This window comes from Fundulus heteroclitus, chromosome 6 (genome assembly GCF_011125445.2).
Source record: "Fundulus heteroclitus isolate FHET01 chromosome 6, MU-UCD_Fhet_4.1, whole genome shotgun sequence".
In the NCBI taxonomy this organism is placed as follows: domain Eukaryota; kingdom Metazoa; phylum Chordata; class Actinopteri; order Cyprinodontiformes; family Fundulidae; genus Fundulus; species Fundulus heteroclitus.
In genome coordinates this window covers 5,665,211-5,684,636 of record NC_046366.1, presented here as the reverse complement: position 1 = coordinate 5,684,636, position 19,426 = coordinate 5,665,211, and the positions used below count along the sequence as shown (strand labels likewise).

General features: G+C 41.2%; 2 protein-coding genes across 4 annotated transcripts in view; both read left to right on the top strand.

Moving 5' to 3' along the window:
* Positions 1-1,844: 1,844 nt before the first annotated feature.
* ro60 (Ro60, Y RNA binding protein) lies at positions 1,845-12,580 on the top strand. 3 transcript variants are annotated; one of them, XM_036137925.1, is made up of 10 exons: positions 1,858-1,962; positions 3,280-3,368; positions 3,560-4,140; positions 5,038-5,258; positions 6,227-6,373; positions 6,473-6,610; positions 6,697-6,813; positions 7,081-7,197; positions 8,951-9,097; positions 9,612-12,580. In XM_036137925.1, the coding sequence occupies exons 3-10, from the start codon at positions 3,567-3,569 to the stop codon at positions 9,762-9,764; spliced, it is 1,614 nt and encodes a 537-aa protein (XP_035993818.1). In that variant the 5' UTR covers positions 1,858-1,962; positions 3,280-3,368; positions 3,560-3,566; the 3' UTR covers positions 9,765-12,580. The 3 variants fall into 3 exon arrangements, with proteins under 3 accessions (XP_012716375.2, XP_035993818.1, XP_021171310.2); XM_012860921.3 differs by lacking the exon at positions 3,280-3,368 and having other exon boundaries at positions 1,845-1,962; XM_021315635.2 differs by lacking the exon at positions 1,858-1,962 and having other exon boundaries at positions 3,274-3,368.
* A 1,065-nt stretch (positions 12,581-13,645) lies between these two features.
* The window catches only part of cdc73 (cell division cycle 73, Paf1/RNA polymerase II complex component, homolog (S. cerevisiae)), a 30,698-nt gene continuing 24,917 nt past the window's right edge, over positions 13,646-19,426 (top strand). Inside the window, exons 1-7 of the mRNA XM_036137924.1 lie at positions 13,646-13,812; positions 14,422-14,527; positions 14,608-14,677; positions 16,048-16,110; positions 16,234-16,286; positions 18,784-18,872; positions 19,014-19,227. Coding sequence (XP_035993817.1) covers positions 13,682-13,812; positions 14,422-14,527; positions 14,608-14,677; positions 16,048-16,110; positions 16,234-16,286; positions 18,784-18,872; positions 19,014-19,227 — 726 coding nt within the window. The 5' untranslated portion in view covers positions 13,646-13,681. The remainder of the gene's footprint in view (positions 13,813-14,421; positions 14,528-14,607; positions 14,678-16,047; positions 16,111-16,233; positions 16,287-18,783; positions 18,873-19,013; positions 19,228-19,426) is intronic.

Sequence of the window (19,426 nt, the reverse complement as noted above, 5' to 3'; positions counted from 1 at the left end):
ATCGAAAGCCATACCATTTATAGGACAGGCTGGAGCAAGAGATGAGAAGGGAGTTGCGGATTTTGTTGAAAATGAGCTTCAAGCAAATTTGCTTTGATCAACATAAGAAACTGTTTCAATTTTCAGCTACTAATCTTGAGATTTCAAACTCATTGCACTTTTTGTGATTGATACCAACCCTCCTGTGCCACGAGTGATACTCTACTTTCAGTTAATGCACTCTTGGCCAGGCTGCTTCTTATGGGATTTAATTGGAGACGTAAAGCGGAACTGCTTACAGCCAGTGTCTGATGATTTAGAGCATTTTGCAACTCAAACCTTTTTTCAAATCATTGAAAGTCCTCCAAGGCCAGGTGCAGTCTACCCATACAAATCAACTTTATTTCGCCAAACCAGTCTCATAAATATACATGTCTTCATATCCCCTAATAACACCAGTTGCCACTGTGTCTTTGCTGCAGTCATAAATACGGAAATTTCCAAAAACAAAACCACAAATTATTGTAAAAGAGACTTGAGAAAGATTGGATTCATAACAAGGGGGGAGACCGGGGACGATTGCAACAGGCTATGGTTGCAACATGCCATTTTTCTTCAATCAGAAATAAGAGTGCGTGATAACACTTACACTGCTAATGCTTAGTTGGATGCTCCCCCCGCTGAGAAAAAGCATGCAGATTCAAGAGATCATCCAGGATAAATTGTGTGTGTGTGTGTGTGGGGGGGGGCAAACACCAGTTTTTAGGGTATGAAAGTATTTTTTTCTATTTATCTTTGTTTTTGTTAAACTGTTGTCACTGTTTTTGCTATTTAGCTGAGGCCTATATGGCTTAAATTATAAATTTGCTTCTAGCTAATATAGCTAGAATATATCAAGATCACCTAGTTTAGCTACTACATGAAATTGTATCATGCCTGACAGGAAGGGGGATGATTGCAACAGTTGTTGCAACCATTCCCCTTAATACACAACAGATCACATAACAGTAGGTTTAACAACTTTTTATTAGTTTCTATGAATATAATACAATTCATCAAGCTAGAGCAGTGACACGTCTGTGTGTGCATGCATGTTTGTGTCTGTGTCTCTTTACAGCCACGCGTTTATGTGCATTGGATGATGCAGTTAATGGTCTAATTATATTACAAAATTACTACTACACTAGGCCCAGGGTCAGTAGCAACATCTGATACTGTGCATTCAGATGTTGCTACAGAAAAATGTGCTTTGTTTAATAGCCTTTAGGTGGTTTTGACTATTAACAGACAAAAGTGAGTTTATTGTAAGAAGACGTGGTTTGTCTAATCCAAACCATCTGCTAGTAGAGTCAAATGGGAAAAGTGTTGCAACTGTACATCTTCACCCAGACCGCTAGCTAGAGGACGAACAGATTCAGACAGGGGCAGATTCCAGCAGGACAACGCCCCTACACATACAGCCAGTGCCATAATGGAATAGTTAGATCAAAGCATGTTCACGTTGTCATAAAGTTTGGGTCCCAATCCATTTGGGATTGTGTGGGAATGCAAGATTCTAGCAAATGGCGTGCACGGATGCTCTTTGTCCAATCTGACAAAGCAGAATGTGCAAAAGTGTCCGTTTTCTAGAGAAGCAAAGCTGTTAGAGACACACCTGAAAAGACCTGCAGCTGCAAGCGACATTTCCACAATAAATCAGAATTTGGTCTTACTGGAACAAACGCTTGGGACACTAGGAGGTCTGTGGAAGAAGAAGCCAAGGACTGAAATGTTTCAGCAAGTGGTGCTTCGGATGTGTGCGTGTGTGTGTGTGTGTGTGTGTGTGTGTGTGTGTGTGTGTGTGTGTGTGTGTGTGTGTGTGTGTGTGTGTGTGTGTGTCCCAGCGTCCACTGCTCCCCATTACGTCACTGCTGACCGGAGGGTAGGCCTCGCTCCATCAAGCTGTGCAGCAAAACTTTCAGCAGTGCACACATTTCTCTACAAGTGAGTATTTATTCCGAATTCATCAATGATTTTTTATTTTTTTTAAGGAAAGCATGATATGTGTGCTGCTAAATGAGCGGTGCTGGCACCAGGCGCCCAGCCTCCTGCTAGCCCTGCTCCTCGGAGTCAGAGAGGATGGAAGTGCTCAGATTTGACTGATAGTTTGGGCTGGAGCGGCTCTGCTGTTAACTTCAGTCTTTTCATAACTACCTTAAAAGTCGCTTCGTGCATTTACGAGCTTATTAAAAGCTTTGAATTGAACCCAACGTGACTAGCGGAGCACAGACTGTTGCTTCTCTGTCGCTGGTTTGCCTAGTTTGGTTACTAGGCTGCAGCTGGCAGCGTTAGCTTAGCATAGCTTCCTGTGCTAGTTAGCAGGGTGGGAGCTCTGAAGTTAACAACACGCCTCCCCACGTCTCCATCGATTAGATGAAGGTGGCTCCTCTCTGTGGCATGCCTATCATGTCTACTAATCGGCTTTAGTCTATTTTTGTCGGGGCTCTGAGGCAGCGAGGAAATGATGCTAGCATGTAAAGGCAGTGTTGACCTGTATCTGGCTCTGATCTCTGCAGCTCAAACCATGCAGAATGTGGCTCCACCGGCTACTTCACACTCCTTTTTTCCACTTATTCACACACAACGGGGAAGTGCGACCCGTAGCCGACATGTAAGGGGGAAAAAAATAAAGTCAGCACCTGAGTTACCTGTTTGTATTGAAAGTCCAGACTTCTGCTGATACTCCCTTCGTCCAGCTAGCACAGAAAACCTTCAGGTTGTTTTGTAATGTATAACTCCATTGTTCTTTTTCCTAAAAAATTAAATAAAAAAATAACAAGCTCATCAAATGAACAGTGAGAACATCATATTTATATGTGATGGTATGTAATAATTAGAGATGCACTGGTTAATTGGCCGGCGTGTGTAATTGGCCGTCTCTCTTGATTAGCTCTGATACAGCAAAATCAAAATTTTCAACAACAAAAATTCTATTGAGCAGTTGCTGTAAAAACGAAATCCAATTCTGTTTTGTTTCTACAAATGATCAACCAGTAGCATGCAACATTTTTAGTTTAATAACAATCAGATAGACGACAGAGGCGTTTTTCTTTTCTCCATTTTTCTCCTGCGCCCTCAGTAAATTAGAATGGGCTGACCTCATAGAAAACCAGTAACTGGCATTGGCACCAAAAAGACTTATTATTGCATGCCGTATAAGAGCCAGGCATATACAAGTAGAACTTTATAAATAAGTAATATCTGCTGGATTATTTCCAGGCCTCTACAGCGCTGATAAGGGGATTCATCCATTTGATTCAGGTTTATTGGAACAGGAGTGCACCCAAAGGTTGCAGGATAGTAGCTCTCGAGGGCTGGATCTGGGTAACCCTGCCAGAAAGCAGCAACAGGTATCTGGAGCTGAGTCTCCTCAGGGACTCTGACATCGGCATTAAAAAAAAGACTCCAAGCTGATACGTAGATCGGATTGGAACGTCTCTAGTGTGTACGTCAGAGGGTCTCTCCTGTTATTTCACCTATCCTCTGAGGGACATTGTGTAAATGTAAATCTGTTTTTGTTTTTTTACTCTGCCTTCTCCAGGCTTGCAATGGAGCCTTCAGGAAACACTACAAGCAACCACACCTTGAACTCAACAGGAGCTGAGGGCTCGTGGGAGATCAACGACAAGACTAAACTGTGCCGCTTCCTCTGCTACGGCTCCGAGGGAGACATCTACACCGCCAGGGAGCAGGGCCATGTCTCCACGGAGAACGCCGGAGCGCTGCTGACCCTGCTGCAGGAGGGGAGAGGTGCCGAGGTGGTGGAGGAGATAAAGCGCTTCGCCCAAGACGGGCGCGCCGTCAGGCCGGGCCCTGCCGTCTTTGCCCTGGCTGTGTGCTCTCAGCACTCCGAGCTGAAGACCAGGCAGGCGGCTTTCAAAGCCTTGAAGGAGATCTGTCGGGACCCCGCCCACTTGTTTTCCTTCATTCAGTACAAAAAGGAGCTGAAGGAAGGCATGAAATGTGGGATATGGGGCCGTGCCCTGAGGAAGGCCGTGTCTGACTGGTACAATGAGCAGGATGCCCTGAGTCTGGCGGCGGCGGTGACCAGATGTAAGCAGAGAGAGGGCTGGTCCCACCAGGACCTGCTCAGACTCGCCCACACCAAACCAGCCACAGATGGTGAGTGGGTGCAGATCACTGAGCTATATAATACACTGAAGTGCTAATCGCCCGCTGTTTGAACGAGTCGCTTTGAAGCCACCAGCCGCCATATTGGTACTCCCTATTTCCCCCCAGTAACTAGGGAATATGTGCGCTACAGCATCGAATAATGAGGATTTTCTCATGTTCAGGGGGGGCTTAAAACTTTTAAAATGTCAAATGCCATATAGTTTTATGTTATGTTCTAAAACTATCAAGTACTGAGAAAGTCATGTGCTGAAATATTTTGCATTTTATTTTTTTAAATATATATATATATAAAACATTTATAAATATATATAAATAACAATATACAAAAACATATATTTACATATATCTATACATATATATATACATATACACATACTTATGTACTTATATATATATATATATATATATATATATATATATATATAGATATAGATATATATATAGATATAGATATAGATAGATATATTTAATATGAATAACATGTAAAATATTTCAGCACCTAATTTCCTAGTAGTTGATAGTGTTAGTACATCCACTGACTGTAGAATTACCTGTGAAACGTTTTCACACAGCCAGAAAACTGCTTGTTGTTGCAAGCAAATCCTATGAGGTAGGGAGTAGCAAGATGGCGGCCAGTGACTTCAGTTTTTCGGCAAAATCAGCACTCCAGTGTATTATATAGCTCAGTGGTGCAGATGCTCAATGATCGACGGGGGTCACTTAGAAACACGCTGCTGGATTAAAGAATTCACTGAAAAAACTCGCACTCGCAAAACACGAGTAGTGAATGTTTCATGTTTTTTTTTTCTTTTGCCGTGCCCCCTCTAAGATTTTTAAGACCCATGTTTTTAAAGTGAAATAACGGTCGACTCTTTGTGTTTTCAGCTGTCGCCTTGATCAGCAAATATGTAACAAAGGGGTGGAAGGAGGTCCAGGAGGCCTATGGCGACAAAGAGAACTCTGAGGAGGTTGTCAAGGTGCTTTCCTACCTTGAAGTGGTGGAAAAGGTCAAGCACAGCTGTGATGAAGCGGAGGTGAGCAGTTTGATAGAGGAGCACAAGCTGGAGAGGGAGCAGCTGCTCACAGATCACCTGAGGTCCAAACAGGTAAGCGGATTTCTTCTTCAGATTTTATATATTATTTTTAATCCCTTATTGATGTGACAACGAGATCTGTTTTTCAAAAAACAGGATAGAAAACAGAGCTGCACCGATCAGAGACTGTGGTCTACACTGGTTGTAATAATCCAGCCTGCAGAGACCCGTCTCTCTTTAAGGACTAGAATTCACAGCTTTCAGCATATTCCATCCCATCATGTTATTTAGCTTGATTAGTGCTGTTAGCATAACTATCTGTAAATGTCTGTGTGTTCCTCAGAGGATGCAGACCCTTAGATATATTTTTAAGAGGTTTTCAAAGGGGACCAAGATTTCTAAATACAATGTATTCAGAAGTTGAAAGTTCAAAAGGGGTCCTGTTGTGCTTCCTTTTTATCAAAATAGAATACACATCATGTTCATTCTATTTTTTTTTGCATAAATTCATTCTCAGATAATGAGATTTCTCCTTCCAAGTTCCACCTATTTTGAGCTCCTTTCAGAATAAAAGCTTTCACTTTTATGCAGATAGGCTTAAAATGAGCCAATTCTGGTTACCAGCCTATTTCTGTGGATCTAGTAGAGAACATGTTTTTTTTGTTTGTTTTTTTTATCGTGGTTTTCTGATTTAAAAACTCATCAAAAGTGAGATTTCATTGTTTCTTCCGGTCCTGCTGTAGTTTAAGTTTAAACTTTTTGGGCTCATGCTTTAATTAATATAGACAATAGTTGCCAAAAACCCATCTTGCTCACCTCCAGCTCATTTGTTATTGCTCTGCTAGTCTCCTAACTATTTGTTTTTGGTGTTTCAGTTTCAGCTTCCTCTTGCTAATAAAAGAAACGTGATTAAGTTTTGTTCCCAGCATGATTATTTTTCCTGGATGAGTGCTGGACAGGGTTAACACCACATGCGAGAAACTGTAGATGTGCTAAACTTGCAAATACCTGATGAAACGTTTTTTGTTTTTTTCTTGTAGGTATGGAGTGCTCTACTGAGGGAAATATCTCTGCATTCCATTCTGAAAATCCTGGGAAAGATGACGTCCAACAAACTTGTTGAACCAGGCAGCTCGGAGACACAAACCATATGTGACAGACTCCAGAACGAGTCCTCTCTAAAGAAGGTACACCTGTAAGCATACTCTAATGACTTAAGCGGGTTTTTTTTTCCCCCATTACATGCAAGACGGTAGAAGCAGTGAAGTGTGTTGTGAAACCTGCAGGCAAAGATCCACCCTTTCAGCATCCTTTTGGCTTCAGAAAACTACAAGCGAGGCCAAGGCTACCAGGGCAAAACCAAATGGGAAGCAGACAGTAGCATCCTGAAGGCAATGGACTGCGCTTTTTACAAAAGTTTTATGGTACGGCCCGTTTTGATTTGTCCCCGACCTCCTGTGAACGCAGCAGGCGGCTTCCCCGGATAACCCGTCTACGCTTATGTCCTCAGAACGTGGAGCCTGTGGGTAAGCGCTTCGTCCTGGCAGTGGATGTGAGCACGTCGCTGACCAGCGTTGTCCCGGGAACGGCCATCAGCACCGCCGTAGCAGCCGCAGCCATAACCATGGTAGGAGTGGAGCGGAGGGAGGCTCAAACAGCTGTCTGTACGCAGGGCTCCTCTGTGGAGGAGGCAGAGCACAAAGAACCGGGACACATGCTAGGCATTCCTGCCAAATTCTTTCCATGCCCTGTTGGCCCACAGGCCTCTCAGTCATCAGCTGGAAAAAGAGACATCACATCAGAGACTGAAGAGTTATTTTTATGGATGTGCTGAAGAGTGCTCAGAGGGCAGAATCTGACTTATCTTTTTTTTTTTTTTGTCTGTTTGCTACAGATTTTTGCTCAGACGGAACCAAACACGCATGTCCTGGCCTTTTCTGAGGGAACCGTGGTTCCTTGCTCTCTTTCTGCTGACATGACGCTTGCAGAAGTAACCGCAGAGCTGGTTAAGGTAAGATGTCCACCTTTGAAAAGCTGACTGGTGTCTCTCATGTTTTTGTTTTTATTTTTTAGTATATTACTGTATTTTTTTGGCTCATAAGGGGCACTGGATTGTAAGGCTCACTACATATTCTTCCCAAGTTCGCCCTTCACGTACACAGCTCTCTCCCGCCTGAAGGCTCTCACATACTCGGACATACTGTGAGCTGCGCGGGCGTTTTACCCTTCATGGTGGAGCGTACTGTTGTCTACATTTCTCGTGGCAAATTCCTACAATTCCCACACTTTCTGCCAGTGGGGCGATGCGGTGGAGCAGGTGGTAAAATGTGTGATTAGCAACCTGAGCAGCTAGAAAAAGCCAGGAGAAAACAAGGGACTGTGGTGACCCTTCGCAGGAGTAGCTGGCCTGATCAAGTTACTCCCAAGACCAGCTGACTCACCCTGGAGGTCACAAGAGAGCGCAGAACAACATGTAAAGCTTTACGGGCCACACCTGCAAGGCCAGTATCACCGCTGACCAAAAAGGAGACAAAGGCACGTCTTGCTTTAGAGTTTCGCAAAATATCGCATCGCAACCATCGCAAAATCAGTGAGTGCAATATCGCTATCTGAAAGGACTGCGTGGACACAGGGTGGAATTAAAGCATTTCTGCTAAGAAGAGTTGGTCAAAATATCTCCAGAGTTACATAACAGACTCATTAGCGCTCAAAGCTTGATAGGAGTCGTCGCTTCCTACAGAGGGGCAAGCAGTTACCAGGTTAAGGATCACTTTTTCACAGGGAGCCGGGCTGGTTTGGATACGCTTTATTTCCTTAACAAATGAAATACTAATGTGAGAACTGCTGGTTGTTTTTGCCTGAAATTAAAATTTGATTTAATGACGTAGTAGAACATTTAAATGTGACAAAAATAGAAAAGAAGGGGCAGAATATATAATATATATATATATAATACACTGGAGTCCTAATAGCCCGCTGTTTGAACGAGTCGCTTTGAAGCCACCAGCCGCCATATTGGTACTCCCTATTTCCCCCCAGTAACTAGGGAATATGTGCGCTACAGCATCGAATAACGAGGATTTTCTCATGTTCGGGGGGGGCTTAAGACTTTTAAAATATCAAATGCCATATAGTTTTATGTTATGTTCTAAAAATATCAAGTACTGAGAAAGTCATGTGCTGAAATATTTTGCATTTTATTCATTTAAATATATATGTTTAACATTTATAAATATATAAATAACAATGTACAAAAACATATATTTACATATGTGTATACATATATACATATGTACATATGTACATATACACATACTTATATATACATATATATATATTTAATATGAATAACATGTAAAATATTTCAGCACCTAATTTCCTAGTAGTTGATAGAGTTAGTAAATCCACAGACTGTAGAATTACCTGTGAAACGTTTTCCCACAGCCAGAAAACTGCTTGTTGTTGCAGTCAAATCCTATGGGATTCTGTGAGAGTAGGGAGTAGCAAGATGGCGGTCAGTGACTTCAGTTTTTTGGCAAAATCAGCACAACAGTGTATTATATAGCTCAGTGCACCACACTCATGCGCTGCCGTTTGCAACGTTCTAGTGGAAACTACGGCGCACTGCTGCCCTCAACAGGTCAGCTGTGGAAGTTGCAGCCTGCGCTCCTGTTTAAGATGCAGAGCTACCATTCCTCTGCTGTCTGACGTCAGCCTGTGAGCTGAACATGTGTTTCCACTGAACTCCGGCTTGTGTTTTCCAGTTCCCCAGTGGCAGCACAGACTGCACGCTTCCCATCACATGGGCCGCAGGAAGCGGGAAGTCCATCGACATGTTCATCATTCTGACTAATAACCCACTGTGGACGTTTACAGCCAGCCCGGTGGATTCTCTGAAGAAATACAGACTAGTAAGTTTGTCTCAGTGAGAAAGTTTGAACTCGTTTCTTTTTAGGATGACAAGAGGAAGGATGATATGCGAGCGCTGTGAGAAAACTGTGTGGAGTGAGGGTTGTTCTTTCTCACCTGACGTTGACCCACTTGCACTGTCAGCTGAAACCTTTGAATGCAAATGAGCCAGCGCTGAATGCACGGCTGCCAGCATGAGCAACCCTTATCACACAGTGCTGCCCGAGGTCATGGCCTCTGTAAAGCCTTGTTCAACGCTGACATTCACTAGAAAAATGTCTTCAAGTGGAGCACACGATTGTTTTTTTTCTCTCATAAACAACCAATCAGAGTGCAAGTTTCTTCCTAGAAGATGAATTTAACGTTGAATTTCTGTTATCTGATCTATGTTTTAATCCTAAACACAGATCATTTCATCACACAAAGCCCTCCCCTGTTTCCCCAAGTGTTGACATGGCGAGTTATTTAATAATCAGCCGTTCACGAATAAGATGTTGTTCTCCTTACCCTCTGCAGGCATCAGGCGCCGCTTCCAAGTTGGTGATGTGCGGCTTGACTTCCATCGGACACACCATCGCGGACACAGAGGACAGGGGTTTACTCAGCCTCTGCGGCTTCGACCTTGGAGCCTTCTGTGTCATTCGTAACCTTGCCCTCGATCTGATCTGATCTGATCGAGCAACGGGACCATCCGAGTCATGTACAAAAAGACAGCACAAAGTGGACCAACAGGGGGTCGCACATGGAGAGCAACTAACCCAAAAGATGCTGACACTTGCAATTCCAGATTTTTGTATTATGTTACATAGAAAGCGACTGACCAAGCGTCCAGCGGGCTGGACGGCTCCCTGCTGATGTTACGTGCACATATTTTCTGTGAGGTTTTGAAAGGCAAGTGCTAATACAGGGTATGCTGCATATGAGGCAGTCACAGGTGACTATGTGGCAGGATTTTGATGGTTTCTCGGTAACCTCACTTACAGCAAGAAGATGGCAGACAGGAGAAACTGACAGAATGTCAGGCTTCACACAGCTGGAGGTTTACTTTACGCTGGTTTTCTGTAGTTTTTAGTCTGCATCTATGGTAGCAGGTCTGGACTGAAGGATAGGTGAATTATAAACCTGGAGGTTGTTTCTCAGTTTTATGTTGCGTGAGTATAAATTATTAACCTATAAATGGGAAATGAGAGGAAGCGCCAAAAGTCCACAGAATAACTTGCTGTTCTGTACATGAGTTTGATTTATTTAGTTTGACCAGTTTTATTTTAATACTAACACTACTTTTTTTTTTTTTTTTTTTTTTTAGATTACTTATATTGGTTTTAGTTCTATTAATGTTTAGCCCTTTAGGCCAGTTTGATTATATCAGAGTAGGATCTCTCACTCACACTGAAGCTGATATGCAGTCCCACATAAATGGTTTATATCCTCTCATCACAAGAATGGATTCCATAATAATTTAAAGAGATTAATCATTTATTTGAACCCGTTGGAAGAATTGTATTATTTGAAATCCACAATTACATACACAAGTTTGAATTGACTGTTTTATTTTCTTTAATCCACATAGTCAACGTTCTCCACACCCCGCTAGTTAATGTCCCTTAGCAGGTTACAGAGAAACCCCACGCTTATTTGCCATCATTCTGTCTGGATATCTGACCACCTTTTTATCAAAAATGGTGACGTTTATTTAAGCGAGTTGGTTTCCTGCCACAGACTTTAAGTGAAGTCCAACCGTTTTTAATCGGGTTGAGCTCAGGGCTGTTTCAGAACCGTAATGCAAGGCTGCTGTTTGGGATGGTTGTCCCGTTGGAACAACCAGCCGCATCCAGGTTTTAGCTGTTGATTTCAAATGGAGTTGAAAAATGTGGATGTAGTCCGTCGTCATTATTTTATCCATTTCAGCCCCTCTGGCTTTGACACAGTCCCACAGCACGATGCTGCCGCCACCATGCCTGGTACCTGCCGTGGTGTTTTGAGGTTGAATGCCGCACCTTGATTCCTCTAAACATTTTTCCTGCTACTCTGTTTTACCCGCTCATTTTGGATCAAGATCTTTTTTTTTTCCTTGGTGGGTGCAAACGCACCAAGAGACTCGCTAAAGCTTAGTGCCATTTAGCTTGTTCAGTTTCATCAGAACATATTTCCCTACATCTCTAAGGGTGGCAGGTTGGGTCAGATGGCCTGATCAATGATCCCAAACACCAATCAGAACTGGTTTTGATACACTTAAGCTTTCTGAATGACTTGCTACAGAACTCTGACCTCATTCCTATTGAAAGTTTCTGACCTATTAATAAAAACTGGTCTGCCCCAGGAAACCAACCAACTTAATCACCATGTCTGATAAGAAGATTGGTCTAATATCCAGCTAGAATTATTCAAGGTCATTGCTCATGGCTACAAAAGGCACATAACTTCTCTGCAATTTACTAAGGCCCATTTAACCAAATGTAACACTCTGTTTGTTTTCTTTGAACTGTTTAATTTTGATCCAGTGTGGATTAGAGGAAATTCATGTTCAATTCAAGCTTGAGCTGCCAGTTCTTTTTTTTTTGTATTTTTTTTGTTTTTTTGTTTGAGCACATCAATTAAAGTCAAAATGAAAGATATTCATGCTGATGATGAATGCATGCGAGGTTCTGACTGGTTCCACATATCAAGGGAACACTTGGTATTCATTAAATGTGATGGTCTATTTAAGAATGAAGGAGTTTTGTTGTTCGGCCTTTCGCTCTGCAACAGAATTATGCAAATGTTCAGCACTTTTCACTGATTATGATGACAGTTGAGAGAAAGCAGTTAAATGTCTTATTTCAGTCAGAATTGATGCATCACAGTTAAGACGATACTGTATGAAGTTCAAAGTGGCAATGGAAGCTGTGTAAAAACTCTTCACCAAGACTGAATCAGCTGAGCTTGCTCTGCTGTATCTTCAATATAACAGCCAGGGTTTATGCAAAAAATTAGGAGTTACAGCTGTTGTGGAATAATTCAAATTGAATGTAGTTTTGAAGTCAAAAGATTTTTAGAGTTGCGCACTCTCCGTTATATTTCTCCATTCCGGTTAGCATCAGCGGAGGTCATACCATAGTAACTACAGTGCTGCTTATTCAGTAAGGAGCAATGCAGATGTCATTCACTAAACTTTTCATCCTGATGTGGACCAAAGCATAAAACATGATCTCAACCCCGCAACTGAAAAAATGTATGTTCATGCATTCATCCTTTAGTTTTCAGTGTTGAGGCAATATTTGTTTTCTTTTACCGTAGAAATGGTGAACATCTGAACACAATGTTCCATGATTATTGTTGCTACAGCATCTGTAGTCTTTACAGGAGAGAGTATTGTTGTGGTATGTGTCCACCGTGGTTCCCTTCTTTTCCATCTTACAGCCTGTTCCATCTAGCTGTTACACAAGCACTCCGCCTGTAGTGGCAATGTAATCCCATCTCTAATAAAGTTTATGCTGCTCTTAAGATCCTGTTTTCAGTCTCGTAAATCACTATATCACAGAGTGGTCCACTTTTGAGTGGAGCTTGAAGAAAGATGGCGAGTGGGGTCACTATTCAAACTGCAGGATGTTACCGATACCTATTTATTCTGAAGCAATAAATATATGGGTTAGCCTAAACCATAAATGGAGGATTTTAAATATGTTGTCTTGCATTTCAAGTGATGATGGAGTGCAACTGGGAGGAGACCCCTGGCGCAAACCCAAAACACTTTGGAGGGCTCATATGCTCCTGGTCTGGGAATGGCTTAGGATCCCTCAGGAAAAGAAAGGAATGTCTGGGATTTCCCCCCAGACCTGTCAGCCTGATCTTAGATAAGAACAAGTAAAGCAATGCTTTAAGACATTAAAACCAATTGCATGTTTTTGTCCTAGCATTTCAGGACGTGCCTCAAAGAACAGCGATTGTTTGACTGGGCTGTCACAAATATAGGCAGCATCCTGCAACATCCTTATGTAACAAGTGATTCGCCTGATAATTGATGGAAACTTGTCGAAACGGGAAGTCTGATGAGGCGGTGTGAAAGCAACAACCTTGTTCCGTTTAGCATAAAACCAATCAAATAAATGTAGAAAGGAGCAAGAGTGATAAAGTTTGACCTGAATCAAAACAGACCAACTAGATATACAGCTAGATAATCCAGGGCATCCTGACCAAATGAACGGATGTGAGCTTCCAGAACAGCATCTTCACAGCAAGCACCTGCAGAGAGATCATGACCTCAGACTACTGACCCAGTCAGTCACAAACAACACTGATCAGGAGAACTTTGGTTTGACAGCAGATGCTCTCCTTATTTGGATTGAGCTTTATCTAAAGTGAGAACTAAATAAGCTTTCTCAGTTCAGAAGTTTAAATGTATATTTGGGAAACAGTGTGATTAAACTAGGAAAACGCGGTTTTAATCCAAATACACCTGCACCTAGATTCCAGATGTCGCCTCATTTTCAGCAAAGGGGGGAACCTGGCTCATAAAAAAAAGGTTATTTCGGATCAGGCACCTTGCGAGGCCGCTTCGTGTTGATATGCGGGGGCCTCGCAAACACACTACATGAAGGCGAGTGAAGATGGCGGATGTGTTGAGCGTTCTCCGTCAGTATAACATCCAGAAAAAAGAAATTGTCGCCAAAGGGGATGAGGTGATATTCGGGGAGTTCTCCTGGCCTAAAAATGTCAAGACCAACTACATAATCTGGGGGTATGTCAGCTCATTGAACACATTTAATCTCTTTTGGAAGGCCTGTAACTCGCTCTTCGTGGCTACGTAAAGCTCGCTAGCTACTCTATGCTAAAAAAAAAAAGCTAACCCAACTCCTCTCTGAGCGCAGAAGTTTAAGCTGTTGGTTGACCTCGCACTGTGCTGCAATAACTTTCACTACACCCTATTCTCCTGTTTGGTGGCCTCCCCTTGCCGCCCACGCAGCTTGTTTTGCACTTTATCCGTGTTTGTGCTCTTTACAAGAAGTCTACGGCCAAACTTGTCTCAGTGAGGCGACGCTAAGCTAGCTCCGACTTGTTTGACGAAGTCGGAGATTCGTGTGGAAATGTTCGTCTTTTGTTTGCATGTGCAGCTGTTGTTCTGTGTACTTGAACTTTGTAGGTTACGATGAACACATTGATCGTGTGGCGCAGCAAATAGCGCCGTGTCCGTCAGTAGATTTATAAACTGATGGGTGTTTACGGACAAGCAGAACTAGCTACGCTGCCTCCCCTTCATGCCTGTTGATCTGTATAATTGCCATTTACTCGGCTTGATTGTTCCTTCCTAACTTGACTCCTAATCGTGCATGTGTGTTTTCTCCATCAGCACTGGCAAAGAGGGCCAACCCAAAGAGTACTATACTTTGGACTCCATCTTATTCTTGCTCAACAATGTGCATCTGCCGCATCCCTCGTATGTGCGAAGAGCTGCAGTAAGTGGAGCACCCTGTCAAAGCCTCTGGCATCTTCCTGCAGTGTGTCTGCTCCTGACATGTCTGCATGTTGTTTATAGACGGAGAACATCCCTGTTGTCAGACGACCCGATCGAAAGGGATTGCTGTCCTACCTCAATGGCGAGAGTTGTAAGTAGTAGCTGTGAAGTCACTTTTTCTCTAACGGACAGGATGCTGAGCCATTTTACTGCGTGAAACAGGCTTTTCTGCGCCTTTGAATTCTTTCACTTACTGTAATATCAGTAGCTACGTTTACATGGACAAAAGTAATCAGAATAAAGGGCCGATCGGAGTAGAAATGCATCATGTAAACAAGCCAGTCGGAATGTTGTGATTAGATTGAAATTGAAATTGTAATCTGAATGAGAGGCGTGGTTTTTGCCGATTGATAATCCGATCAGCATGTATTTAAACGCTTATCAGGAGAAAGTCATTCTGAATGTGGCAAACTGACCCAAGTGTGCATTCGCGCCCAATGTAAACTTGATGTTTTTCTGTGTTGTTGAGTGGTGGAAATACGTAGAGAAGCAAAACTGTAGGGGCTCCTGATTATGGCTGAACCATTTTGGAAAATAATCCAATTGCGATTTAAAAAAAAAAAAAAAAAAATTAATCTTAATATTGCGATTTATTTTTATTTTTCAGTTTGATTTATCATTTCTTTTTAAACTTATACAAACAACAAATCAATCTGTTTCATCGCTGTGCAGATTAGGTTCTAAAAGACCTACAGCATTTAAACTCGGAGCAGAAATTATTGAGTTCTGCCTACAATATATTTTAACCAAAATTGCCATTTGATTTTTGACTTTTCTCTGCATTAACCACAAGCAACAAAAATGGCCTCTAGAAAAAAATGTATGTAAACAAATACTATTTAAAATAAGAACTTTTAATGTTTTTATTAATCAGAATATTATTCAAGAGAACAGCTTTTAATTGATTTGGACATCAAACCTTGTTGAACATAAAGTGCAACCAACAAGCAAGTCTATGTATTAAACTGATTGACCAGAACTTAATGTTATGGTTAGATTCCTGAAAGTTTCTGGTAAAACAGTATGATTATATAAACTCTAAAACAAGTAATAAAATTAGATTATCTCACTGCTGCAACTGTCTTCCCTTCCATGTGGAGGCAAACCCACTTTAAACATTTTACCGACACCTAAAGGACGCGTCTGATTCACTAATTGTTACATAGCCAAAAATTGCAGACCTCTGCGATTTGGAAATTGTTTTTTTTTTATATTCAAATATTATTATTGGATTTTGAATTGTTCATACAAAATAACAACCAAACAGCAGTCCCAATATCAACAATAAAATGCAATAAGAACATTATTAATTATTTTTTTAAATTGCGATTATATTGCAGATGCGATTAATTGTGCATTTTGTGGACTTCCTGATAGTAAAGAATTACAATAATCCAGCCTTGAAAAATTCAGGAACATATCAACAGCTCCAGTGTTTAATACACTTGTGTTCCCTTACAGCGACGTCAACGAGCATTGACAGAAGTGCACCCATAGAAATAGGTCTTCAAAGGCCGACACAAGGTAAGTTTATATAACAACCATCTTATCATGCGGACACCGCAGTAAAGGGTTCTACTTCTAATTAGTTTGAACCCGCTGTTTACTGCTTACTATTAAAACAGTTTTTTTCTTTTCCCCTCCAAGTTAAAAGAGCTGCTGATGAAGTATCTTCTGAAGCCAAGAAACCAAGGATTGAGGTAACTTCCAGTCAAATACGACCTTTGGATAAACTCAACCTTATGTTTATGAAAAGCAATAACTTGCCATCAGATGAACTTGTTTAAGTGTGAGGATAAACCTTTTAAAAAAGAGAGAGCTTTCTTCTATACTGAAATGAATGCTATAAGCATCGGTTAGTTCTGGCCTCCCCTGATGCTGGCAAATTAAAATTAGGCAAAAAAGAATCATAAAAAGGTGTTATATGTATCTATCATCTATCTATCATATCTATCTAAAGGCTGATAATTTTTATGAAATCTAAAGTCTATTTTCTCTCATTTGTTACAAATGAGAAATAGTTTAAAATTATGAAAATGTGTTATTTTTCTGCTCAGTTTGATAACATGGTGCTTTATCACAACAGTAACACACCAGTGACATTATGTGTTAGATTCTGCTTTATGACCTTAATAAATCTGAGGGGTATGGTGCGTGACGTAGTGGTAGAGCACCCCCCCCCCACCCCCCGTATGCAGAGACTGCCGGTCCTTGATGCAGTTATCGGGCTTTGATTCTTGACTCTGGTTTATAATTAGAAATAAACAAGATCCTCAATAGAAATCAACATTAAACAACACAATTCCAGTTTAGAAATAAAGTAAATAATTACATTGTTGGTGGCAATAAATGGCAACAATAGTATTTAGGTTTGGCTGAATCCATATCCATAGCTGGGTTTGTCTTGACCGTTATCGATGTTCTTAATTTAGGCTTTTCTACGACAAAAAATCGGGTCATTTCTAATTTTATAGGAATGTTGTATTTACTCTCCACGTTCTACCTTTTGCATACAAGCTTCTTCTATTGTATTAGTTCATTTGAAAAGAACAAACATTTATATATTTTACATGTAGTATACTATAGCACTTTATAGCCATGACTAATGTGCAATGACTTTGAAGGGCCTTTACAAATACAATAAAACACAATTAAGACACACTCAACAAAAAGCATATAAACATAGTAAAGTAGTTGTGATCACATGACTGACTTCTTTTTAAAACGCGCTCTAGTCCATATCTGAAATGTCTGAATCCAGTTTGGGTTCAGGACTCAGGAGGTTTGAGCTGTGGACAGAAATGTTTGTCTCAGAGGCACGTTTAACGTCTCCACTTCAGTCTTCAAAGCTCTGTTGTAAATCATTTTCAGCGGTTTGATTGTGACTGTAGTCTGTAACCGAGAGGTTACACAGAAAGTCGACTGAGAGACAATTGTGGCATGCATAAAAACATAAGCAGCAGGAAATGGCAAACAATCTCTGATGACTCAGAAACAATTTTTTTTAAATGACTTTTAAATGTAAAACATAACCTCCTCACTCTGCATAATGTCTTGATCATTTACCTTTTTATTTAATTGCTCCATGCAATGAACCCTAGAGGAAGAGCAAGCTGACAGTGTTTTACTGACATCAAGAGTGAGACGTGACTTGTTGAACCATAATGACACACTTCTCAGTACGGGGCTTTGCATGAATGATGTCACATTTGCCCGGAGACGGCTCGAGTCGCCCGGATGTTCTGAGAAGCAGAGTTAAAAACTAGGTGCAAGGATCAGTCGATGATTTGTCAGTTTGTAGCTTCAGCATCCTTCAGCTTTGACTATAAAAATTGCTCAGAGAAATAAAAACGGTAGCTTCGTGAAATTAGTGAGGAACAAGTCAGTGACCTTGTTCAGCATCTCTGCAGCAAATACTATGACGTAATTGTCCAAAAAAACGTAATAAAATAGAGAGAAAACTGAACAGCTTGAAAAATATGTCCCAAAAAGAACAGTTATCCCCGCAGCTCCTGGAGAGACTACAGTCAAATTTTCTGCTTTCCTAGAGACTCAAGTACACAAAAATTGGATTGGCTTTTGGATGATATGTCCCCTTAAATTGACATTTTATAGTGTCAGTACGTCTGGTTCTATGTGTTTTTTTAATTTACATTTTTCTGAGATTTCTCTGAACCAAAATAGCAGACAGCTCAGTTTTCACATAAAATAATCTGTGTAACGATGAAATTGCAATTGAGAGATTACATTATTTGAAGGTTTTTCTTTTTGCATGTGGATAGTACCCTATGTTTAGCTCCATTTCCTGTAGGAGACGGCGGCTTCTTATTCTCCTTATGATAGAGCTTTTTTTATTTTTAAAGGTTGAGACAATCATTTAACAGTCTTAATAGACCGTGGCATGGAAAACAGAAACTGTCGGGCAAAGCCTCAAACACCACATCCTCAATCATGTTTGTTTACAGACAGACTAAATGGAATACACGGCTAACTATATAGGGTACTGTTTTAAACTGTCCTGTTTGACCCCAAAATAACTTTTAGTATAAGGTGGATCAGCAACACGCATAAAGCAGTCGTGCCTTTAATTTTAATGAATGCAAAAATTAAAAAAATAGCTGCTAATGGAACAAATATTGCTATATTTAGATGTTTATGCACAATTAAAATGACTTTTGCCGTTGCTTTGACCTTAAGGATGCAGAACGAGTGCGTCTGGACAAGGAGCGCCTGGCTGCCCGACTGGAGGGCCACAAAGAAGGCATTGTGCAGACAGATCAGATCAGGTACGTAACATTTGCTGTTGGAGATTTAGAAATGTTTAGTGAATTATACTAAACACAATAAATCAGCTTCTTTTGTTCACCATGTTCCAGTAAGCCCAGTTTTTCAGAACAAAAGCTCTGAACCTTTTCTTCTCCATCCAGATCACTGTCTGAGGCTATGTCGGTGGAGAAAATCGCAGCCATCAAAGCCAAGATTATGGCCAAGAAACGTTCAACCATTAAAACGGATCTAGATGATGACATCACGCTGAAGCAGAGAAGCTTCGTGGATGCAGAGGTGGACGTCACCAGAGACATTGTCAGCCGCGAGAGGGTTTGGAGGACTAGGACAACAATCCTGCAGAGCACCGGAAAGGTCAGAAATCCCATTACAGCCACCGTGATGAGACTCGGGGATGTCTGTCGTAAACAAGCATCTTCTGTGTAGCAACGCTTTGCCCCTCCGCAGACTAAAAAGAAACAAACTCAGCTTGCTTTCTTGAAAGTTATTTAATTTTTTCTTTGATCTGAAGGGCTTGCTAAATGAGAAATTCTCTAGCCAAAAAGACAAAACA